Below are 22,631 nucleotides of genomic sequence, written 5' to 3' on the forward strand. Positions count from 1 at the left end.
GAACAAGGTCGTTGAGGCAGGTACCATTGCAACGTTTAGACAGGTACATGGATAGGACAGGTTTAGAGGGATACGGGCCAAACACATGTAGGTAGGACTAGTGTAGATGGGACATGTTGGCCGGTGTGGGCATGTTGGGCCGAAGGGCCTGTTTCCATGCTGTAAGACTCCATGATTCTATGACACCGGAGGCCAATTAACCTGCAGACTAGCAAATCTTAAGGATGTGGGAGGATGTGGGAGTACCCAGACAAAACCCTTGCAGTCACGGAGAAAATGTGCAAACTCCACACAGATGGCACCCAAAGTCAGGATTGAACTTGGGTTTCGGACACTGTGAGGCTGCAGATCTACCAGCTGCACCACCAGGATTGTGAATCCACCTCGTGAAATGAGGCACCTTGGCTCTCAGCCAGACCTCTCGGGACTGATCAGGATGCAGAGCAGCTGAGAAAGCCGATCGCTGAGGCATTCTTACTTCCGTAACTCAAACTCTTAATCCAGCGAGCGGGGTTGAATATCAGCCCGTTCTGGGAAACATACCAGAGCTGTGTAACCATGGCAAGATTTTTTTTCTTTTTATTAAGTTTAACTGCTGTCTGAAACTCTGATGCTATTGACATACTGAAGCACTAAGTGGCTGGAACTCTTTATCCTCAGTCGCCCGTTCTTGATTTGGAAGAGCTTTTGATGAAAGACCCCCTCACCCCCAAAGTAAGTTAGTTAGTGAAGTGGAGACACAAGACACTGCAGATGCTGGAATCTGGAATAGAAAACACAGTGGTGGAGGAGCTGAAGTAGTTAAGTGCTCGTACATTATATAACACACATATATAATGTGTCAGAATACAGAGTTTAGCCTCATTCTATAATAATTAAAGCAGATTACACAATAGAGACACAAGAACCGCAGATGTTGAAATCTGGAGCAAAACACAAAAGTGCTGGAGGGACTCAGCGGGTCAGGCAGCATCTGTGGAAGGAATGGGCCAACGAAGTTTTGGGTAAGCACCCTTTTTCGGATTGATTGGAGTAAGAGGGCGAGATGGAAAAGAGAGACGGGGATGGGACAAAGCCTGGCAGATTACACAATAGTCAGTTTATATGGCACAGCACAGCACAGGAACAGGCCCTTCAACCTATCATTTTATCTCTGGCCTTTGCCCAAATATCTACCTATCAACCCCCCCTCACCTGCATCCACCTATCATTCACCAGGCTTTGTCCTGCCCCTCCTCTCTTCCAGCTTTCTCCCCTCCACCCCAGCCACAATCAGTCTGAAGAAGAGTCCCAACCCGAAACGTTACCTGTCCATGTTCTCCAGAGATGCTGCCTAACCCACTGAGTTACTCCAGCACTTTGTGTCTTAGCACCTGCAGTTTCGTGTATCTCCAGCTCCTATCTGCCTGCATATAATCCATACCCCTCCAATCCCTGTATATCCATGTGCCTTTTAAAAAAAAATTTTTTTTTAAATTTATATAGCACATTTTTAGTCAACTTGCATTGACCCCAAAGTGCTTCACATAATTACATCCACACACACAGGCAAAGGTGGGTGAAGTGTCTTGCCCAAGGACACACACAGGCAAAGGTGGGTGAAGTGTCTTGCCCAAGGACACAACGACAGTATGCACTCCAAGCGGGATTCGAACCAGCTACCTTCCGGTTGCCAGCCGAACACTTAGCCCATTGTGCCATCTGTCGTCCCAAAAACTTAATCGTGCCTATCCAAAAGTCTCTTAAATGTCACTATCGTATCTGCCTCAACCACCACTACTCCTGGCATAGTTATGGATGTTTTACCTATGCATGAAGACAGGGAAATAGTTGGACAGTGGTTGCATCCACAAAGGTACATTTTACTACAGTGGTACATCGTGAATGACTGCCCACTGAGGCTTTTCCCTGGGGACATCGAGGCCACCCACCCAGTAACTGATGCTGTCCTGGCCTGGATGTCTACCCTTGATCTACAACTTAGGCTGTGGACGCCATACGCAAGAAGAAGAAGAAGACTACAGTGGTCGGGCACACCCGGGAAACCATGGGCTGCTGATGTGATGACGCAAAGTGACACTCACATGGCTTAGGAGACAGAGGGTAACAGGGTGGAAATACCAATGCTGGACGAGAGTGGTGACCACTTATTTTTCTCATGTTCCGTGGGGTATTGTTTGATACTGATCAAACAAGTTGAAGTTTACAGATGTGCTATAGCTTACAGATGTGGGGTTGCATCACAGCTTTGTTTTGGAATAGCTCTGCCGAAAACCAAGGAGATTGCAGAGAGATGTAGCCCAGTACATCACACAGACCCAACTTCCCACCAATAACTCCATCTACACATCACACTGCCTTGGGAAAGCAGACAAACATTTTCAAAGACTTGTCCCAACCTTTCTTCTTGCTCTTGTTGGGCAGAAGATACATAAGTTTCAAAGCAAGCACAACCAAACTCAAGGACAGCTTCTTCCTCTCTGTTTTTAAGAAGGAACTGCAGATGCTGGAAAATCGAAGGTAGACAAAAGTCTGAAGAAGGAGTTCGCCCCGAAACGTTGCCTATTTCCTTTGCTCCATAGATGCTGCTGCACCAGCTGAGTTTCTCCAGCACTTTTGTCTATCTTCCTCTCTGTTATCAGGCTTCTGAACAGTCCTTCCATAAGCTAGGGTACAGTATGATTCACCTCTACCCCATTACAGACATTGTCTATTGTCTCTGGAACTGCTACAATGCTGAGAACTATTCTGCCCTCTGTATCTTTCCCTTTGCTCTGCCTATTGTACTTGAGTTTGGCTTAATTGTCAGTGTTACCTGATCCACCATCATATTGTGAACCATTGGTGGGATTTATAAACAAACACGCCTTGTCTTTCTCCCTGCAGTTACCGGGCCCCCGATGGCCCCATCGCAGTTCATCCACCTCCCACCTAAGTTTCCAGATAAGATGGACTTTGACGAGGTAAGCTCGGGTTGGCAGAGTGAGGTCTGATAGGGGTTGGCCTCTCTACACAGTTGGGTTAGGAAACAGCATTGGAAGCATGGGGGTGAGAGAGGGTTTGAGTTCTATGGCAGCCTTACCCACCCATAAGACATGGGAGTGGAATTAAGCAATTCGGCCCATCGAATCTGCTCCGCAATTCGATCATGGCTGATCTATTTTTCCCTCTCAATCCCATTCTCCTGCCGCCTTCCTGGAAATATTGACGCCCTTACTAATCTAGAACCGATCAATAATCTCCGCTTTAAAAATACCCAATGACTTGGCCTCCACAGCAGTCTGTGGCAATGAATTCCACACATTCACCACCCTCTGGCTAAAGAAATTCCTCCTCATATCCATTCTAAAGGAATGCCCTTTTATTCTGAGGCAGTGTCCTCAGATCCTAGACACCCCCACTGCTGGAAACATCCTCTCCACGTCCACTCTATCTAGACCTTTCATTATTTGGTAGGTTTCAATTAGATCCCCCTCACCCTTCTAAACTCCAGTGGGTACATGCCCAGAGCCATCACATGCTTCTCATAAGTAATGTCCGTGACAACCTCTCTGTCCCTCATGCTGTCCATATTATTCATATTATGGACATAAGAATACTTGGTCATACTTACAAATTCCTTCCAGGGTTCTGTTCCCATCTACTCCTGTACAGGGTGGCACAGTGGCGCAGCAGTAGAGTTGCTGCCTTACACCGCCAGAGACTCGGATCCGATCCCAACTACGGGTGCTGTCTGTACGGAGTTTGTTCGTTCTCACAATGACCGCATGGCTTTTCTCCGAGATCTTCGGTTTCCTCCCACAGGTTTGTAGGCTAATTGGCTTGGTATGAATGTAAAATTGTCCCTAGTGTGCGTAGGATAATGTTAATGTGCGGGGATCGCTGGTCGGGGTGGACTCAGTGGGCTGAAGGGTCTGTTTCTGCACCGTATCTCTAAACTAAACTAAACTGAACTACAGTGCCTCTGCACATGTCCTCGATGATCGGGTCACATCATGTCCTCCTACCCCCCACATAGCTCATCATTAGCAGTGAAGCTTGCAAATCTTCCCAGCAACCCCCTTTGCCTCGTTGCCACTTTCTCCACCGACAAAAAATGTCCTCCCACCCACAGTCACCTCTACTGATTATTCTCTCCTCCTCCTTGCTCAATACCTGTCATTTTAGTGACCTGTTCAGGAACATGATGAGTGCTGTGTAAGTGGTAAATGTAAGTTTGCTCTTGCTGTGGGTAGGTGCCAACTGGATCTGCCTCCATGCTGAAACTATGATGCGTTTCAATGTATGTATTTCTTGTTCGATCTGTTCGATCTAAAACTGGTTTAGTGCATTTTTAGTGCTCATAAAGAAATAAGAGCTTTGCAGAATAGAAACAGGCTCTTCAGCCCACCTTATCCATGCCGGTGACACATTGGGCTAGTTGCATTTACATGCATTTGGCTCATAACCCTCTAAACCCATTCTATTCATATATCTGTAAAAAGGTAATTTAAAAGTCATAATTGTATCCACTTCTACAACTTCCTGTGGCAGCTCATTCCAGGTACAGACTACCTTCTGAGTGAAAACGTTGCCCCTGAGGTCTCTCTCAAATCTCTCCCCTCTCACCTTAAGGCTTTGCCCTCTTACTTTAGAATCCTCTGCCTAGAGAAAAGACCGCAGTCGTTCATTTTATCCACGCCCTTCATGATTCTTGTACTGCTCATAATTTAAGGCTAAATATTAAGGTAATAGTTAAATTTAGTGGCTGTCTTTTCATCCAAAGGTACTAAGATCAAAACATTACATCCAAGTAGAAATTTTATGTGTTCTTTTATTTCCCTTTACCTCCTGTTTTCAATTAGACATTGTCTTGTTTGTTAAAAGCAAGTTAAACAAGTTCTCTGCCCCTCTCAACTTTTATTGTGTACACTGGCAGTGGTGAGTTTTCCAGCCAGGTTAACTTGATGATGCAGTGGGTTTGTCCAATTTTTGACGAGTTGCTCTCAAGTTGGATCATCAGTGGTGGTATTAACGTCAAGAAAAATGATCCATGCTTTTCAAAGGGCTAATGAGAGGGTATAAGGTGAACTGTCCTAAAATTGTCACTGCCATTAAAAAAAAATGTTTGCTGAGCAGAGCTGTGTTCTTCAAAGAATTACAAAGGGCTGTGTTGGGGGGAGGGGGTGGGGGGTGAAAGCAGGCAGAGGTAGTTGCCAACGGGATTAATGAGAAATCTTTTTTAAAGAGGAGGCTTTGGTACACAGGTTTTTCAGTATTGTAATATTCTATAGAAAGAATTTACCTGTATAGATGGCCATTGACTAGATCTGGAGGAGACCTCTCGCCAATAGTCTAAAGGGCCTGTCCCACTTGCCGATTTTTTCGGTGACTGCCGGCATCATTGACTGACGTATCAGGTCACCAGAAAATTAGCAGCGTGATGAGATATTGACGCGCGGTGTTTTTTCAAGTGTCGCAACATTTATTTGTCACTGCTGGATTTTGAAATGTTCAAAATCTTTTGACGACACAATGATATGACGCCGGCAGTCGCCGAAAAATATCACCAAGTGGGACAGGCCCTTAACACTAACACTACTGAGCATACAGAGTTCTTTCATCAGAACTGGGCGGTACGGTGGAGCAGCTGGCAGAGCCACCTCCTCACAGTGCCAGATACCCAGGGGCCTGTTCCTATGCTGTACTGTTGTATGTTCAATGTGATCATATCTTATCTTGTGGCAGGTTTATCTGATAAACCTCAAGCGACGTCCGGACAGACGGGAGAGGATGCTGCTGGCGCTGTACGAGCAGGAGATCAACTGCAAGATAATAGATGCCGTGGACGGGAGGTCAGTCAGCTTCCTTTGCAGATGTACTAGTCCCAGGGGAGATCACCTTAATTGGCCTTAGAGCAGCAAAGTCAGAAAACTGATTGCCCTTTGGGCAGAACCAGGGATAATGACCAAACCGCCCTCACGTTCCTCCCATAGGGAGGTGTGAGATCTCCTTATGTGACTGGGAGGGGAGCTGGACTCTACATGGCATCCCTCCCCCCCCCCCTCCAACCATCGGTACCAGAAGCAGCTTGTCACTCATTGTGGGACTTCGCTGCATGCCAGTATTTGAACAACCAACACTCACATGAACTCTGATGAGGTACAGTAGTATATAATATCATGTTCCACTACTTTGTGATTGAGTTACACAGTCAAGATCGGATCTGGATTTGATATTGATATTGGTTTATTATTAATTATGTGCACCTAGATACAATGAGAGGCTTTTGTTTGCATTCTATATGGCTTGATTGTTCGCATGTATAGTATGATTTACATGAATGCAACACAAGTACAACGGGTGAAGCAAAGAGGAAACTACTAGAGTGCAGAATCAATAGAGTGCTGCAGGATCACAATGCCCAATTCCAGACCAAATGTCCACAGTGAGGTTGGCTGGAAGATTGGGACTACGCCCTAGTTTATGGAAAGGCGGCAGACATTAGGTTTAGGTTTAGTATTGTCACGTGTACTGAAGTACAGTGAAAAGCTTTGTTTTGTATGTTAGCTATCCAAACAGATTAGCTACACTATAAATAAATACAATCAAGTCAAACTCAAGTACAACAGATAGAGCAAAGGGGAAGATACGGAGTGCGGAATATAGTTCTCAGCATTGTAGAGCATCAGTTCCATAATGCTGAGAACTATATTCCGCACTCCGTATCTTCCCCTTTGCTCTATCTGCTGTACTTGAGTTTGACTTGATTGCACTATAAATAGTTAGTAGCTAATCTAAGTCCAACGTCCACAATGGGGTTGAGTTGTGGTTGAATTGGACAGTACCCTAGTGTATGGAAGAACAGTTCACAAGCCTGATAAGGGTGGGGTGGAAGAAGCTGTCCCTGAGTCTGGTGTTGTGCGCTTTCAAGCTTCTGTATTGTCCGCCAGATAGGAGCAGGGAGTCGAAGGAATGACTGGGATGAAAAAGATCCTTAAGCAGGGGAACCTTTTCATGTTGGAATGCCGCATTAAGTTAGCTGTAATCTAATAAGGCTGCAACCAAGAAAGTTCAATTAGATATACTTCAAAATGTACATTACTTTGTTAAAATAGCCCTCATGACTTACTAATATTTTAATTGTGGCCGTCATTCGGGGAGGATTATTTCGTTGAATCTTTTTTTACTCTTTGGTATTTATTTGCATTCATTTTAAGATTAAAATTAAAATAATAAGACGAACAAAAACATATTAATAAAAATAAAAGGATTTGTTCTACAAAATTTGGATTCATTCAAAAGGCCGCACTTAATGGCCTATAAGGCCGCAGGTTCCCCACCCCTGTCCTTAAGAATTTAGGTTTGTGCCAACTAGCCTCAACCAGGGGCATATTATCAGAACTCAAAAATAAGTTAAGATGCCCTTGGGAGGCTCCCTACTGTGGAGAATGTGAACATGGCTCTGGTTCTGGGAAAGACTGGGAATTGGATTTGATTGTCTCCCAGGAAGAATGAAAGCCTGGAAGCAACATTTCTGGAAGAAGAACAGAAAATGAAGAGGATAAATATCTTTTGGTTCTTATTATCATCAATTGTTGAAAAACACAATCCCCCCAGATGAGTTTCTCTTGCTTTGTTGCCCTGCCCCTAACTACCACAAACCTTCTCATCCACCCTCAACAATTCACTTATGTCCTGAGCTGGCGCCTGAAATAAAAAAGAAGATGTTTTTGGCAAGGATCGCTGAGACCGCAGCCCAGCTTGCTTGCTGTGGGGGGGTTAATGAATTAGTTTGTTGCTGGTAGAGAAAGTATGGGAGCAATTTTGGAAACCAAATGCATCTTGGGCAAAATAACCATGTGCCAAGTGAGGAAGATTAAGTCAAGATCAGAATGTTCTTGTTTTAAATTCCAGTCATGTGTGGCTGACAGTTCTATAGTGCCTGAGATCATATACAGTATGTTGATTTTAATTTAATAAATCTGTCTGAAACGGGAAAAGGAATATGTTGAGCGACCAAGTTTAATGTTCTTGATCAATCAATGAAGACTGAATTGAATTACTTTCCTGTGGTCGCTTTAACCACTCCACTCTTAGAGGATCTGGCTGGTTTCCTATTGATGTCTTCTGATACCATGGGAGCCTGTTTTGAAGAGTGAGTTTTGTTTTTCACCAGCAGGTGAAGAGTTGGTGCCTCTTGGCCTCTTGCCCTTAACTAGTTCTTACACAAACACCCCATCCCCCCTCCCCCAACCTCACCTACCTCACCCCATGGAAGCCACTTCTCTTTCGAGTTTAACATTGTCCCCAGGCCTGGCTCCTGCTCTCCATATGATGGACATCAACTCTGATCAATTCAATCAATTGAAAGATAGCGCATGGAAAAAGCCCCTATTGACCCGCTGAGTTCACACCGGCCATCATCATACTAGTTCCATGTTTTCCCACTTTCGCACTCACTCCTTAAACACTCGAGGCGATTTACAGAGGCCCAATTGACCCACAAATCCGCACGTCTCTGGGATGTGGGAGGAAAACTAAGGACGCGGATCAAACCCATGTTGTCACTTGAAGAACTTGCAACCTGCACACAGACAGCAGGCAAGTTCAGGATCAAACCCAGGTCGTTCATGCACCCTGCACCCAGGCAGCAGCACTACCAGCTGCACCAGTATTATATGAAAGAACAAATCACTAATACTAAAGAATTGGTTTTGGTGCTTCGTATGTCTGGGAAGTTGAAGAAATTGGCAGAAGATGAAGGACAGATAGGAATGCGAGCTCACCCTTGCAAGCTACATGTTGGATTCTTCTCGGTGACTGAGTTCCCGCAAGAAGTTCCCAGTTGGCACACATTAATCTCTCTCACTGACCCAGATTTGGTGCACACTGGGCCGTTCTTCAAAATGTGTGTGTGTCCTGCCACTCTCCAGCCAAGTGCCCATTCTTTGCCCTTAAGCCTAGAAACTGATTGTTGACAGCCTTTGTAGAACTGTTAGGGAGCTGGACCCAAAGCAGTTGCTGAACTCATCTGACACCAATGCTCAAGCACATTTTAATTTAGGTTAGGAACGTAAGCGGTTTCTGATTAATTCCCAACGCAGTGGGATGTGTGAAGCTTTTCTGTAAAAAGCCATTGGAAAGGAGCCGGCACAGTGCAGAGCAGGAGTGAATCTACGAATAACTGGTCTACATTATTTTACAGCTCTTTGCATAGTCTAAGAAATAAACAGCATTAATGTGTTAAAGTCCCCAGGGCCTGATGGATCCATTCCAGGTTATTGAGGGAGGCACGAGAGGAGACTGCAGATCTTGATGAAGATCTTTGTATCGTGTCTGGCCACAGGCAGGGTCCCAGAGTACAGCAGAGTGACCACAATCGATCCTTTACTTCAAAAGGGAAATAGGGATGATCCAAGAAAGTATAGGTCGGTGAACCTCCAATCAGCAGTCGGGAAGCTGCAAAACAGGATTCTTCAGAATATGATTTACTCACAGCTGAAGAGAATAGGCCAGTTAGAGTCAGTCCACATGACTTTCAGTGTGTCAGGGCTTCCTTTACAAACTTGACTGCATTTTTTGAGGAGGTGACAGCGGTGGATGTTGTCCATGTGGATTTTCATAGGGCGTTTGAGAAGGTCCCCCATGGTAGGCTGATCCAGAAGATCCAAATTGACTTTGGGCTTTGGATTCAGAACTGCCTTGCGCATAGAAGGCAAAGAGAGGTGTTGGAAGAGTGTGATACTGACTGAAGCTCTGTGCCCAGTGGTATTCCACAGGGATCAGTGCTGGGACCTCTGTTGTGTCAAATGTTGATAGGTTTAGGCTTATTATTGTCACATGTAACGGGATATAGTGGGAGTTGAGGCCAGTTCATTGGCTATATTTAAGAGGGAGTTAGATGTGGCCCTTGTGGCTAAAGGGATCAGGGGGTATGGAGAGAAGGCAGGTACAGGATACTGAGTTGGATGATCAGCCATGATCATATTGAATGGCGGTGCAGGCTCCAAGGGCCGAATGGCCTACTCCTGCACCTATTTTCTATGTTTCTATGTCTATGAAATCTTTGTTTTGCATGTTGGTTTGTAAGTTTGCAGATGATATAAAAGCTGGTGGAGTTGCAGACAGTGAAGAAGGCTGTCAAAGGGTGCAACAGGATATAGATCAGTTAGAGATACGCGAAGAGAAATGGCAAGTGTGAGTTGTTAGGGAATTTTGAAGACTAATTTTAAAGGGAAAGTACACAGTTCATAGCAGAACCCTAAAGAGCATTGATCTCTTTACAGAGGGATCTTGGGATCTAAGGGTGGACAAACCTTGGATTATTTTCTCTGGAGCATCAGTACCTGAGGGGAGACCTGATAAAAGTTCATAAATGATGAGAGGCTTAGATAGGGTAGACAACCAGAACCCTTTTCCCATGGTGGAAATGAAAAGATCAAAGGTTGGAGCTTTAAGGTCAGTGGGGGGAAGTTTAAAGGAGGCGTATGGGGCAAGTTTTTTATACAGAGTGATGGGTTCCAGGAGCATGTTGTCAGAGGTACTGGTGGAGGCAGATATGATAGTGGCATTTATGAGGCTTTTAGATAAGCACATGATTTTAGAGGGAATCAAGAGATATGGATCATTTGCTAGCAGAGGACGTTAGTTTAACTCTACGTCATGTTCGACATGGACATCGTGGGCCAAAGGGCTTGGTCCTGTGTTTTATGTTATGTAAATGTAGTAACACATGTCCTGTAAGACCTGCCAACTTTAACTAAGCAAGGTCCCACTTCAATCTCTTGTTGGTTCAGGACTGACCTTTGGATTGCTCACGACGAGACTGTATTGCTAGGCTTCATGTTGAAGAAGCAGAATATTCTCAATACTGCCATCTCATCCAAAAGTTGAGCCTCCTGCAAACAGTGGAAACAAAGGTGTATCCGAGAGTGTTACCACTTTCACTCCGTGGGCTAATGTGTACCTTTTACTTAAAGGCATTAACTTTTACTGACATTTTCTACCTTGATTTTGTCTCCACAGTGCTTTCAATAGTAGTACGTTAAATGCGATGGGAATTAGCATGTTGCCTGGATATTTTGACCCATACTCTGGCAGGACTTTGACCAAGGGAGAAATTGGATGTTTCCTTAGCCATTATTCCATCTGGAAAGAGGTTTGAATCTTTGACATGATGAGTTTGTACCATTACTTAACTTTTTGGGGTTTTTTTCGCCTAAAATCTAGCATTCAAAGCTCTATATCTTACAGGAGCATTTCAAATCTTGCTTATATCCAGTGCTTTTTATTTGTAATAATAATAATAAATTTATCTTATTTATTTAAAAAAAAATTTTTTTTTTGTGTGATGGTGTACACACCAGTACACCGTACCAGCATCCCAAAAAAGTTAAACGCATGGTTTTACTTTCTGCTAATGTGATATGTATGTTCATTAATCATGTTCTGTCGGCACCTTTTTGACTGCAAGAAAAAGCACTGGTTAGATCACGAACATATATCTATCATTAGTGGTAGTCAGAGGGCATTGTATGCAGGGATTTGACCAAGTATGGGTGTCTCCACTTTAGAAGGTTCTGACTCATGGTCCAAGTATGCAGATTGTGTGGCTCCTGGCACTCAGCTGATGCCTTAACCAAGTTACTGTTTAGTTTAGTTTTGTTTAGAGATACAGCACGGAAACGGGCCCTTCGCCCCACCGGGTCCGCGCCGACCAGCGTTCCCCGCATATTAACACTATCCTACACACACTTGGGACAATTTTTTACATTTACCCAGCCAATTTACCTACATACCTGTGCATCTTTGGAGTGTGGGAGGAAACCGAAGATCTCTGAGAAAACCCGCGCCGGTCACGGGGACAACGTACAAACTCCGTACAGGCAGCAGCCGTCCATAGTTGGGATTGAAGGCGGGCTTCCGGCGCTGCATTCGCTGTAAGGCAGCAACTCTACCGTTGCGACACCGTGGCACCTGTTCTTCTTGTGCCAGTCTTCATTTCAGTAGACACTCCGCCACAGAGACAACCGCAGACTAATCCACTTAAGAAATCCTGGACAGGATGAATGGGAATAACTTATTTTGTTTTGAAAGGCCAACAAATAGGGTTTCTTAGATCTGAGGTATCTGCCTCATGGTACCCATTCACATTGCGATCATATTGAGAATAGTTATAGGTCAGCTGTTCTCCAAACTGGGGAAAAATATAGGATGATATTTGAATGTGGTTGCAGGTTGTGGATCGAAAGCTGAACAAAGCTGTGGTCTTCGAAGATGATGTGAGGTTTGAGGGCCACTTTAAGAGGAAGCTGACAAGACTACTAAGTGACATCGAGGATGTCGCTTTAGAATGGGACCTCATGTAAGTGCACATTAAACTTGTATCTGTGAACATATGAAGCAGGTATGCTGGTTTGACCTCAATCCCCTGGGAATATTGCCTGGTTTTCTGCCTCTCCAGGTCCCTGGATGGTTGAGCAGTTTATGCTACTGCGATCGTATAGCTACCTCAGCCTGCACGACCAGGCCTTTAACTTTCCATTCATTCGCACAATGTGGGGATCACAATATCCCTCAAAGCCCACGAAATGCTGCCAATGTCATCGAGGCCAGACCAAAAACAAGGACAAATTTCCTTTCCTAAAGGTTCAGTGAACTAAATAGACATTTAATCCCAATCAGATGCTATTACTGACATAAGCTTTCTACTTCCAAATTTATTTGAATTGAAATTACACAATTACCATGATGTAATTATAACTATATTAATAGTCGAGGCCATGGGTTTGAGTTTGAGTTGAGTTTATTGTCACGTGTACTGAGGTACAGTGAAAAGCTTTTGTTGCGTGCTAACCAGTCAGCGGAAAGAGAGTACAAGATTACAACCGAGCCACCCATACTGTAGATACATGATACTCAAGTGACACAGCTGGTAAAGCTGTTTCCTCACTTGTCAGTGACCCCGTTGCGATCCTGACCTCGAGTGATGTCCGTGTGAAGCTTACTCTGGTTTCCTCCTGCATTCCAAAGACGTGGGGTTTGTAGGTTAATTGGCCTCATCAAATTCACCGTGTGTGCAGGGAGTGGATGAGAAAGTGGGTTAACACAAGACTAGCGTGAATGGGCAATTGATGGTCAGCGTAGACTTGGTGGACTGAAAGGCCTGTTTCCATGTTGTATCCCTAAACTAACCTAAACCCCAACAATGTAACACTGTGCTATCAGAGCCCATTATTGTCTAAATGCCTATAGATTAGCTGTCTTTCTCTCCCTGCAAGTGGGCACGTGTTTATCACTGCTCATTTTCCTCCCTTTGTCTCAGTTTCCATCTCCCTCTCAAATCCACTAAGGGAGGTAATTATTGTGAAAGCCTGCACTGCATAGCAGGGGGGAATGTTGTCACTTGATGAGCCATTCCAGGAAGTACCAGGATGCGTTTCTGGAGTGACCCAGCAATGGGAGCTATTGAATTTCACTCTTTGAAGATCCTTTTTCAAACACACGGTCCTGAAATAAGCAGAACTTTGTAATTGAATCACTGGCCAGCGTTTTTTTTCCCCTCAGAGAACTGCTGTAAACATGAAAGGCAACAGCTCAGACAATTGAGATAACGATGGCAGGGATATCTCTCCAGTGTCTTTGAGACAGTAAATCAATTCAGCTGATGATATCCTGCTCTGCGAATGGAGCAAGGATCTAATTCTCACTTTATACAGTACATACTGACCTCCGCATGGTCTAAACAGGGTATTGTTCCGTACAGGACACAAAGTACTGGAGTAACTTAGCAGGTCAGGCAGCATCTCTGGAGAACATGAGCAGGTGATGTTACAGGTTGAGACCCTTTTCAGACTGGTTGTGAAGAAGGGTCCGGACTCGAAACATCACCTATCCACATTTTCCAGAGATGCTGCCTGTCCTGCTGAGTTACTCCAGCACTTTGTGTCCATTTATTTAAACCAGCATCTGCAGTTCTTTGTGTCTAGTCTCTGTTTAGTGTACCTTCTGAGATTAGACAGCAAAAGACAGCAAGGACTCTTGATGTAGCGAGGCATGTCAGCCCTTCACATTCCAGTCTCCCTCTGCTCCAATAAACAGATCCTGTCAATGAGTTTCACTGATGATTAGCAGCGACGTCGTCAATTAGCATTTATACAGTACTTATACTGCATTAACACGCTCCAAGACACCGCGCAAGGATCCCTTAATAAATATTATTATTGAGCCATTTAAGAAAACAATGGGCCAGATTAAAGATATGTTTTATGGAGTAATTGGGTGGTACAATTTGGAAACTGGTCCTCCACCCACCTCATCCGTGCTGACCATTTAGCCCATCTATGCTAATCGCATTTACGTGTCAGTGTGAACACATCTTTTATAGTGTTTGCCTTAATGAAGGAAGTAAATGGTGGAACAGTTTGAGGAAAGAAAGTTCGGAGCTGAGGGCCAAAGGCGTGTGAATGCACGGTGATAAATCAAACATGCACGAGGCAGGAATTATCCATTCGTGCTACGAACAGAACATATTAAGTCTTTGATGCCCTTAGTAATTGAATTGGATTGAATAGAAAGACACAACACAGAGGCAGGTAGCTCACCGAGCCCATGCCGACCATTGGTCACCTGTACACACTACAATTACTTGATCCCACTTTGTCAACCACTCCTTACACACTAGGGACAATTTACAGAGGCCAATCAGTCTACTAACCCGCATGTCTTTGGGACATGGGAGGAAACCGGAGGAAATCCAGACGTTCACAGGGAATATGTGCAAATTTCACACAAACAGCACCCGAGGTCAGGATCGAACCCGGGACTCTGGCACTGTGAGGCAGCACCTCAGGTCTTTTACCTCGGGAAATGGCTTCTCTCTGGACCACGATAGTTTGCGAATCTATCACAAAACCTTGCATTATGAGAGAATCTTTATTTAAAAAGTGGGCACTTGGTTACAATCAAGTATTAAGTTTAACAAATGCAACCTTTCATTTTTCCAGCTACCTTGGTCGTAAACTGGTCAATCCCGGTCAGGAGGAGGCCATTCCAGGTATCCGTAACTTAGTAATGGCCGAGTATTCATACTGGACGCTGGCCTACGCCATCTCACTGCAGGGGGCCGAGAAACTGGTCAACTCTCAGCCACTGACAAAGATGCTGCCTGTGGATGAATTCCTCCCTATAATGTATGACAAGCACATCAAGTGAGTCCTCTTTAATTAATTGTAAAGCATTCTGACTGGTTTAACAGAGCCAAATGGCATTTAAGAGGTGTTTAGATGGGCACATGGATATGGTGGGTTTGGATCAGTGGAGATTAGTTTAATTTGGGGGGTGGAAGATTGCAACCTTCACGTGGTCCTCCCTGTTTCGACTAATGCAATCAACTCGACGTGCACACACAGAAGATCAAATAGAACAAGTTGTCCTATAACTTTAGGCTGTGCACGCCACACGAAAGAAGAAGTTTAACTTGGCAACATGTTTGGCACGGGCATGAAGGGCCCAACCACCTGTCCTACACTAAAGGACACAAAGTGCTGGAATAACTCAGCAGGACATGCAGCAAAGGTAGACACAAAAAGCTGGAGTAACTCAGCGGGTTAGGCATCACCTCTGAAGAAAAGAAATAGGTGATGTTTTCATTTGAGATCCTTCTCAAGTTCAAGTTCAAGTTACATGTATTATCACATGCACCGATAGGTACAGTGGGATTTGAATTACCATACAGCCATATGAATAATAAGAACACAATACACGATAGAATTTAACATGAATATCCCCGCACAGCAGGATCAACGTTTCCCACTGTGAGGGAAGGCAATAAAGTTCAGTCATCTTCCTTTTCTTCAGAGAGAGAGTCAGGGGAGAGGGAAACTAGAGGTATGATAAAGCTGGAGTAACTTAGCAGATCATGCAGCATCTCTGGAGAACATGGATAGGGATGTTTCAGGTCGAGACGTTTCTTCAGACTGATTGGAGAGGGGGGAGAAGAAAGCTTCCACTACGACTAATAATCCACAATGACCCGAAGCCTAACCATGTTCTCCAGAGATGCTGCCTGATCTGCTGAGTTACTCCAGCACTTTGTGTCCTTTTGGACATTAACCAGCATCTGCAATTCTATGTTTCTGCACCTGTTCTTGTGTTGTACAGTTCTATTTTCCAAGTCTGACAGTTTTTTTTTTGTTCATGGAAATGCATGTGACACATTCTCCTGGGTATGTCCATGTTATTTTTTGCTAAAATGGTGTATTCAAGGGTGCCTGACTGATGTTTTCCAGCTGAATTCAATGAACACCAATTGACATAAATCACCATTAACAGAAACACACTATCAGATTGGTTTTAAAGGCTTACTATTAGAGAAAGGATTTATTGAACGAGTGTTTTGAGACCTTGGTACATGCTGTGAGGAATCTTGATGTCAACACCTAGAATGCCCAGGGGCAAGAAATAACCTGATGCATGTTAGGAATTTGTGTAGAAAGTACAGAGATGCTCCTGAATAAGAGGCACAAACAAGGTTGAGCAAGTAGAAAGGTGAAAGTGAGGGTAGCATTGGGCAATTGGATAGCAAACTTCCTCTGGCATCCCACACAAATGTACTGGTATAAAGGCATGGGCATGGACTTGGCCTTGCAAGGGCGTGGGCCCGAGCCACTGGCGTTGACTACGCTGTCAGGAACAGAGGTTCGTAGAACAGGTCTGAGTCCCTGTGGGCCGAGGTGGACGGGCCGCGCCGCGAAGAGCGAAGGGGACCTGGCGTGTGGGGGCCGCCGAGAACAAAGGGGGAACCTGTCGTTGGGGGGGGGGGGGGGCTGCCGGCTGCCAAGAACTAGAGAGACTGGTGGTGGGTGGGGAACGAAGAAGAAGGGACCAACAACATTTAAGGGTGCTTTGCAACTTTGTCGGCACTTTGTGGCGATTCTTTTGTGTACTGCGTATGCAAAAATAAAGAACTTCACGGTACATGTGACGATAAAGTATCTGTCTATTAATGTGCAGAAATACAATGAGGAGATTTACCTATCTGGCTGGAAGCTTGCCCACCCTTATGACAGAACAGACAGACAGTCAACATGTCTCCATTCTCCATAGAATGATAGCTGCCTGCTGAGTGTTGCTAGCACCTTTTGTTTCTGGTTCAGGATCAGCCACATGATCTGCAGTGGTCTTGTCACTTTCCCTCTCGACGCTTGAAATGTGTGAGCTGTTATACAAGGAAGCAGAACGCCAGGGAGATATGTAGAGGGAAAGGAATGTGAAGTAACCGCAGCCATCATAACCAGCGTTCCAGAGAACAGCTGGAACTGCTTGAACTGATGCAATAAATGACAGCTTGTTTTTAGAGTGGGGGAAATACATCAGTGAAATAATATTCCTCATGTTCTCCTGCTTCCTTCTCAACGTGACCAAGTCTCTGTCAACAGCTGTCACCTCACCTTGGAGTGGGAATGCGACCAAAATCTTGAACAGTAACATACGAAGTAGTTATCATCAAGTTATGTAAAGGAAAAATAAAATGTAGGTTATGACAAGACCGTGCTTCAAGCATATCGACAGGAAGAGGTCCCCATTGGAATGAGCTCTCCCTCCTGCCAATTGCACCTTCCATGAGCACTGAGTTTTTTCCAACAGAGTTTAGTGTCTCTGCACTCTCTGCATGTTAAAAACATTCTTAACTGCCCAGAAATCAGCAGCATTTTCTGGATTACCCAGTGGAGAGGATGTTTCCACAAGTGAGAGAGTCTAGGAACAGAGGCCATAGCCTCAGAATAAAAGGACAGACCTTTAGAAAGGAAGAATTTCTTTAGTCAGTGGGTGGTGAATTTGTGGAATTCATTTCCACAGAAGGTTGTGGAGGCCAAGTCAATTAATATTTTTAAGGTGGAGATTGACAGGTTTTTGATTAGTACGGGTGTCAGGGGTTATGGGGATAAGGCAGGAGAATGGGGTTGGGAGGGAAATATAGATCAGCCATGATTGAATGGTGGTGTAGACTTGATGGGCCAAATGGCCTAATTCTGCTCCTATGACATGAATTTATGAGTTTGTTCCCTCAGGATTGAGAGTTGGAACTGTGGACGTGGCCTCAGAATAAAGGGTCTAATAGTTTGGACAGTAATAAGAATGCCTTTTGTCACTGCGGCGTGTGAATCTTTTGAATTCTCTACCTCCAGCCTGTCGCTGAGTATATTCAAACCTGAGAACGATCAGCTTTTTACACAGTAACGGATTAAGGCAATTTGAATATTGGGCTGATACTGAATGGCTGATCATACGCAAGGAATGTATTGGTTTAGATTTAGGTTTAAGTTCATTATTGCCACGTGTACTGAGGTCCAGTGATAAGCTTTGCTTTGCTTCTATCCAAACAGATCTGATGTGTCATACATCAAGACAAATTCAAGTGGTTGTGAGAGTTATGGGGAGAAGGCAGGAGAATGGGGTTGAGAGGGGAAGATAGCTCAGCCATGATTGAATGGCAAAGTAGACTTGATGGGCTGAATGGCCTAATGCTGCTCCTATAACTTCTGAACTGATGAAGTACAATAGATAGAGCAAAGGGGAAGATGCAGAGAGCAGAATGTAGCACGACAGTTTTATAAACAAGTTCCAATGTTCACAGTGGGGGAAGAGGTGAATCAGACAGTACCCTAGCTTATGGAAGGGCCATTCAGAAGCCTCATAAACGAGAGGAAGAAGCTGTTCCTCAGTCTGTTGGTGTCTGCTTTCAAGCTTCAAGCAACAGTATTGCCTACCTTTTCCATATTTTTGTCCAGTATTGCAAAACATTCCATAACTTAACCATCCCAAACTTGTTTGCAAGGGAATAAACATGCTGGAGCTTGAGGGAGATTGTCCTGCCTGAAGGCATACGTTGGAGCTCCTGTGACACATCAGATTGAAATCTTTCTTGAGCTGTTTATTTTCACATATAATGGAGCTTTAAACCTGTGACAACCTTGTGAAAGTTCAATGCCTTCAACATATCTCATGTGTTATCGTATTGCTTGCAGCAACTCGCACCAAACTATATTCACTTAATGAATGAGCAAAACATAAAATGCCGGAGGAACTCAGTGGGTCAGGCAGCATCTGAGGAGGGAATGGACAGACACTGTTTTGGGTCGGGGCCCTTCTTCGGACACCATATGTTAGACTGATACTTTGTTCTTCATCAGTCTGAAGAAGGGTCCCGACTTGAAACGTGCTCAGTCAGTTCTTGTTGCCCGGGCCACTGAGTTCCTCCAGCACTTTGTGTTTTGTTCACGACTCCAGCATCTTCAGTCGCTTGTGACTCCATTTCACCGAATACAACACTGAAGCTGGTGGTCGTCTTACCTTGCTGTGCCATTCTTTTGAGGAGAAACAGTACGTGCCCAATATTTATTAATGAAGTGCAGTGTTTCCTACTTTTCAAAGCATCTTCGTGCAATGTTATTATTTCCCACTGCATTTTCTGACAGCATTCCTATCGGCACCGACTTGCCAAAACTTAGTCTCGAGTGTTGATCATGGATCATCCTCAAAACTCTTCACTTGTCATCGCACTCGGGCCACCTGTCGTGGGTCATTGTACAATAGCTGTCCCTGAAAAGGCAAGAGCAAAATATACCTTGGCCCAGAGTCCTGAGCATTGTTCTTTGGCACTGGATAATGATTTATAAATAATCCCTCTCTGTAGGTCTTGGAGTGTGTGCAGTGTAACACAAGAGGATGACTGCTGAGTATTTTTACGTGAAAATGACTTTACCCGCTGGCTGCCTAGGAAGTAGCATTTCATCCAGCACCTGTTTCAGTTCATCGTTCGAACTGACGCTGGCCATGAAATTGGCAGAGTGCTCCTTCATGTGGGCAATCCGCTTGTTAGATGGGCTGTTTCTGGCAGACACAAGGGACTGCAGATGCTGGAATCTTGCGTAGAACACTAAGTGCTGGAGTAACTGAGCGGGTCTGGCAACATCTCTGGAAGACATGGATGGACAACATTTCTGGTCGGGACCCTTCTTCAGACTGATTGTAATAGGGGGCGAGAAAGCTGAAAAAGAGAGGTGTGGGGAGACAAAACCTGCCAAGTCTGAAGAAGGGTCTCAGCCCGAAACGTTGCCTATTTCCTTCGCTCCATAGATGCTGCCGCACCCGCTGAGTTTCTCCAGCATCTTTGCAATCTAACTCTAACAAGAACGTAAGAGCAGAAGAAAGAGTGTAATGCCCCTGTCCCACTTGGGAAACCTGAACGGAAACCTCTGGAGACTTTGCGCCCCACCCAAGGTTTCCGTGCAGTTCCCGGAAGTTTTTGTCAATCTCCCTACCTGCTTCCACTACCTGCAACCTCCGGCAACCACCTGCAACCTCCGGGAACCGCACGGAAACCTTGGGTGGGGCGCAAAGTCTCCAGAGGTTTCCGTTCAGGTTTCCTAAGTGGGACAGGGGCATTAGCCATTCAACCTGCTCCACCATGCAACCAAGTCATGGATGATCTTATGCCTCAAATTCACTCTCACAATTGATGCACATATACAGATTTAATTAGTATTCAGAATTCCCTGTCTCAGCCTTGGACATATTTGAAGGTGAAGCAGCCACAAACATTAGTGGGTGGATAATTCCTTCTACATCAAGAGCTTTCTCCTTGGTTCATTATGACATGATCAGTCCTGAATCTGTAACCCTGATTATGTATTGAGGTACAGCAAGAAGTTGGCTGTGAATCGTTAAGTCTCCAGGTGTATCGTGGAGTTAAATGATGATAGAGGCACTGTCTGCTTGGCATCCGTCAGTGTGAGTGGATGCCCTGGAGGGACAAAGAAACTCAGTGGGAAGGGTTCGTAGTGAGATGTGACCTCAAGATAATCCTGAAGATAGACACAAAACGCTGGAGTAACTCCGCGGGTCAAGCTACATTTCTGGGGGGAAAAGGAATAGGTGATGTTTAGGGTTGAGACCCGTCAACAAACTGAGTCAGGGAGGGGGACTCTAGGGGTTTGGGAAGGTACAGAACAAAGCAGAGCCTGCATCGATGAATCAGGAAAGGTGGAGCCCACCATGGTCCATTGTTGGCTGGAGACGAGGTGATGACAAAGGAATACTGACGGTGAAATTAGCAAGAGGACTAGGGATGGAGAGAGAGGGAATGCAAGGGTTGCTTGAAGTTAGAGAAATCAATATTCATGCTGCTGGGTTGTCGAGATAATTCTGATCAGAGTATACTGCTGGAAGCGCTCTGAACTTTAGTGTTTATATTGGAAGCTGTTGGAAACGGTCCAAGATAAGGTGATCCGGCACTCAGGTGGATACTTGGCTCTGACCAGCTGGAGAGAGCCCAGTCTTCCAGCTCTGCCTTTGGTTGACAGATATCCACCCATGTGAGAGCTAGCAGTGCATCAGATGCTGGTGTTCATGCACCATTACATTGCGTTGAGGAGGCTTCTGCTGCCTCACTTAAAAAGCCACACTCTCGTCATCTCCGCTGCACAAATTGGCAGCATCTCCAGACAAAGCATCAACTCCAAGCTGGTTAAGAATCACTTTTTCTTTTCTTTTGATGATTGAGTTTTCTTGGCTAGGCACTCAAATTCTAATTAAGTTCCTTAACTTTGCTAAAAGAAACAAGTTGTCAAAAAAAAAAACCTTTTAATTGTAAACAGTGTGATGTTCCCGCAGTGGTTGGAATGGCAGCTGGGTATTTATATTCAGCAAAGTTGGCAGAGGAAGTATTATAAGGCGGCTCCTGTTGATCTAAAGGATGAATGCAATAATGTGGCATTTCTCCAGATTCAGGACTGCCAGCTCTTTAGTCGATGTTTATGTTCTCTCTTTGAGCTGGGAGTGTCCTACGTCTGATAGCTCAGCTCAACAGAGCTACTAAAGAAACAAAAGGGTACATTTTCACAACTAATCCGACTGAAAAGTCATGTTGGAGAAGGCAAATGGAGCCAACAATGATCAAGTTAGACTACTTATAACTATCTAAAGAGAATTTCAAAGCAGTCCCTTTATATCGGTGGAGACTCTAGGAACTACAAAAGCTGGAATCGAGAGCAAAGCACAACACTCAGTGGTAGACAGAAAATGCTGGAGAAACTCACACTCAGTGGGTCAGCAACATCTGTGGAGGGAATAGGCAAACAATGTTTCGGGCCTGAAGTGTTCCATCCTGAAATATCCACAGATGCTGCCTTACCTGTTCAGTTACTCCAGGACTTTGTGTTTTGCCTTTTTATCTGTGATGTTTTTAAAAAAAAACCTTACACCTTGTATATTTCCTAATTCCAAAATTTCCCTCCTATTGTCAGCTTTTTTGTGTTTTCCTCCTTGGAAGGAAGGCATTTGGTCCATAATACCTGCTTTCATGCTGACTCCCAGTGTTAGTTCATAACCTTGCAAGTTCCCATTCCATCCTTTGTCTGTGCCGACAATTGCCATTGTCATCATCTTTCCCCGTTCACTTTTCCTTTCTCATCACCTCAGTCTGCAACATATCGCAGATTAGACATGATTAAAAGCCTTGGTTCAGAGATTCAATTTTGAGTACAGCCACTGATTCAAGTACCTTTCACCTTTCCTAAGTCTCTTTTCCCCCGAGTTTTTTCTCCAGATGATTTTTATACAAGTGAATGCAAAATGTGGCGCAAATC

General features: G+C 44.6%; 1 protein-coding gene across 3 annotated transcripts in view; it reads left to right on the forward strand.

The window, feature by feature from the left end:
• Positions 1-22,631, forward strand: part of LOC116990927 (procollagen galactosyltransferase 1-like) — a 61,091-nt gene that overhangs the window by 30,409 nt on the left and 8,051 nt on the right. For all 3 annotated transcript variants that reach the window (XM_033049090.1, XM_033049089.1, XM_033049091.1), the window contains 5 exons: positions 2,887-2,963; positions 5,728-5,834; positions 11,008-11,140; positions 12,219-12,346; positions 14,988-15,191. In XM_033049090.1, coding sequence (XP_032904981.1) covers positions 2,887-2,963; positions 5,728-5,834; positions 11,008-11,140; positions 12,219-12,346; positions 14,988-15,191 — 649 coding nt within the window. The remainder of the gene's footprint in view (positions 1-2,886; positions 2,964-5,727; positions 5,835-11,007; positions 11,141-12,218; positions 12,347-14,987; positions 15,192-22,631) is intronic.

The sequence above is a fragment of the Amblyraja radiata genome, chromosome 32 (assembly GCF_010909765.2).
Source record: "Amblyraja radiata isolate CabotCenter1 chromosome 32, sAmbRad1.1.pri, whole genome shotgun sequence".
Classification (NCBI taxonomy): Eukaryota; Metazoa; Chordata; class Chondrichthyes; order Rajiformes; family Rajidae; genus Amblyraja; species Amblyraja radiata.